The sequence below is a fragment of the Aphanomyces invadans genome, assembly GCF_000520115.1.
Source record: "Aphanomyces invadans strain NJM9701 unplaced genomic scaffold supercont1.50, whole genome shotgun sequence".
Classification (NCBI taxonomy): Eukaryota; Oomycota; class Saprolegniomycetes; order Saprolegniales; family Verrucalvaceae; genus Aphanomyces; species Aphanomyces invadans.
In genome coordinates this window covers 342,761-344,734 of record NW_008580195.1, presented here as the reverse complement: position 1 = coordinate 344,734, position 1,974 = coordinate 342,761, and the positions used below count along the sequence as shown (strand labels likewise).

The following is a 1,974-nucleotide window of genomic DNA, read 5'->3' as shown; positions in this document are numbered from 1 at the left end:
ACTGTTAATTGGACACAGGTAGTAGACAGTGTCGAACTTGAGGAGGCAGAAGTCCTCAAAACTCTGCAAAGCTGATCCCCCCCTTTGGAACAGAGCAAATAATACAATTTACAGTTAGACAGAAATCATCAAATGTTGCAAGTATTCTTTCCTTCTAATGACCCCTGTCATCCAAATATGTATAGCGCAATTTAATATCAATGTTATCAATAATTATTGCCTGTACGATTCCAACAGTTGACAATCTCCAAATTATATAACCCAGAGAATATAAAATTTCGTACTAGTGACAGGTTTGTCTCGTATCAAAATGGGGGTGCAGATCAGGATGAACTAAATTTTCTGCGGCTGATTTTGCCGAGCGAGTTGCCACGGCAGTTTTTCAATGGGCCCGAGCCGCAGACCATCGCGGGCCGACACCCAAGTCGCAGCCGAATGAGGGTCCGACTGCACCGAAGAATACACCCAAGAAAGTAATTGCATTGCAAGGACGAGCTAAGATAATCACACGACCTGCACAAAGTATCGGAAGGTGCACAACATGGCACTTGTAGGAGCACCATGGCGACATCTACGAACATTAACATCCCTACGCCAGAAAAATGCACCATGCACTCTGTTTGATGTGATATCTGGAAGGTGCAAACCTGTCGTGGGAGGCAGTTGGGGCAATTTGGAAAGAGACGAAAGCTGCCCACAGCGAGGGCGATGAACTCCCGACTCCCAGCAAAAACACAATCCTATAATTGGTTTTCCTCGTCAACCACACCAGCACATGCTCTAAGAATAATGAAAACGTCCTCGCCGACGGTACTGCGGACAAATATCTATCCCTCGTTTGCTCGAACCGCCGCGATGATGCTCCACAGGTCGTGGTGCGACTGCGGTTGACCGATACGAAGGCCTACCAAACGTAGTGTCACTCTGTTCGTATGGTGGGACGTGTGGGCTTTTGCAAACGAAATAACGTCGATTTTCCCTATGCGGAGTGTCCACGCAAGTAGTTTGTTTAGGACACACGAAGACGTAGCGTTTGATAAGTAGTATTTGCCGTGACATAACAACTATGTGGTTGTGGCGGATGCGGCTGCTGCCGTCACAGGGCATAGGTCAGGACCAGAAGGTCGGGGCGTTCGTTGTGTCAAAGTGCCCAAAGAGCTGATGCGCGAATCATCCACAATGGAGTTCGGGTTATCGCTGCAGATATGGAGTTGATCGATTCTACGCTCGTGGATGCGCTCGTTCGCGGGGCCATTGAACAAACCATGCGATGCACACACGTACTCGTTGCGCGCTCCGTGGTCGGATAGGCGCTGCGCTGCCTTGCAAATCGGCCCCGTGGTGTTCATTATGTCGTCGTCAATGATGCAGTCCGACCCCCTGGCTTTCCCGATCAAGTACATCCAGTGGATTTCGTTCGTCTTGATGCTTTGCCTGATATTCATGGCGAGACCGACGTTCTCAATGTTTTCCTTGCCCACGAGCCCCTTGCGGAACTTCTTAGCGCGGGCGACACCACGATAAACGGCAAAAAAAGCCGACACACTGCAGGTGCATCAGATAACTCATTCGATCGTCCGCGAGTTGGCGCTGGACTGGTCACGTTGGGCATACGATGCTTTCGCTCATGTCGGCATGTCACTTGGGGGCGTATGGCGAGAGTCATATACATTGTATTCTCGTTTCTTGTTTTTAAAACACCGCACGACACGTTAATTACTAGTAAAGTCCATTGACATACCTTGATGACATTCCTGAAATTCATTCACCTTTACTTTGCAGAGGCATCTCCATCGTGGTTACCAAGACCTCCTATTAATGAATAAATGACCTGCCTACAGGATATCTCCGTTTCAGTGTGCGCGGCGGATGCTCGTTCATGGCAAAGGGATATCGTTCGTAGCAAGGCTCATACAATGGAAATCCGAACATCTCGATCTTTTTGTGTCCCATCTCTCCCTGTCGTCGTCGTCG

At 48.8% G+C, this 1,974-nt stretch overlaps 1 protein-coding gene across 1 annotated transcript; it reads right to left on the bottom strand.

Annotated features, from left to right (window-relative positions):
• Nucleotides 1-1,064: 1,064 nt before the first annotated feature.
• H310_13366 (hypothetical protein) lies at nucleotides 1,065-1,629 on the bottom strand (the record flags this gene model as incomplete). The annotated part of the gene is made up of 2 exons (XM_008880841.1): nucleotides 1,065-1,545; nucleotides 1,604-1,629. The coding sequence occupies 2 exons, from the start codon at nucleotides 1,627-1,629 to the stop codon at nucleotides 1,065-1,067; spliced, it is 507 nt and encodes a 168-aa protein (XP_008879063.1).
• Between the last annotated feature and the right edge of the window lie 345 nt (nucleotides 1,630-1,974).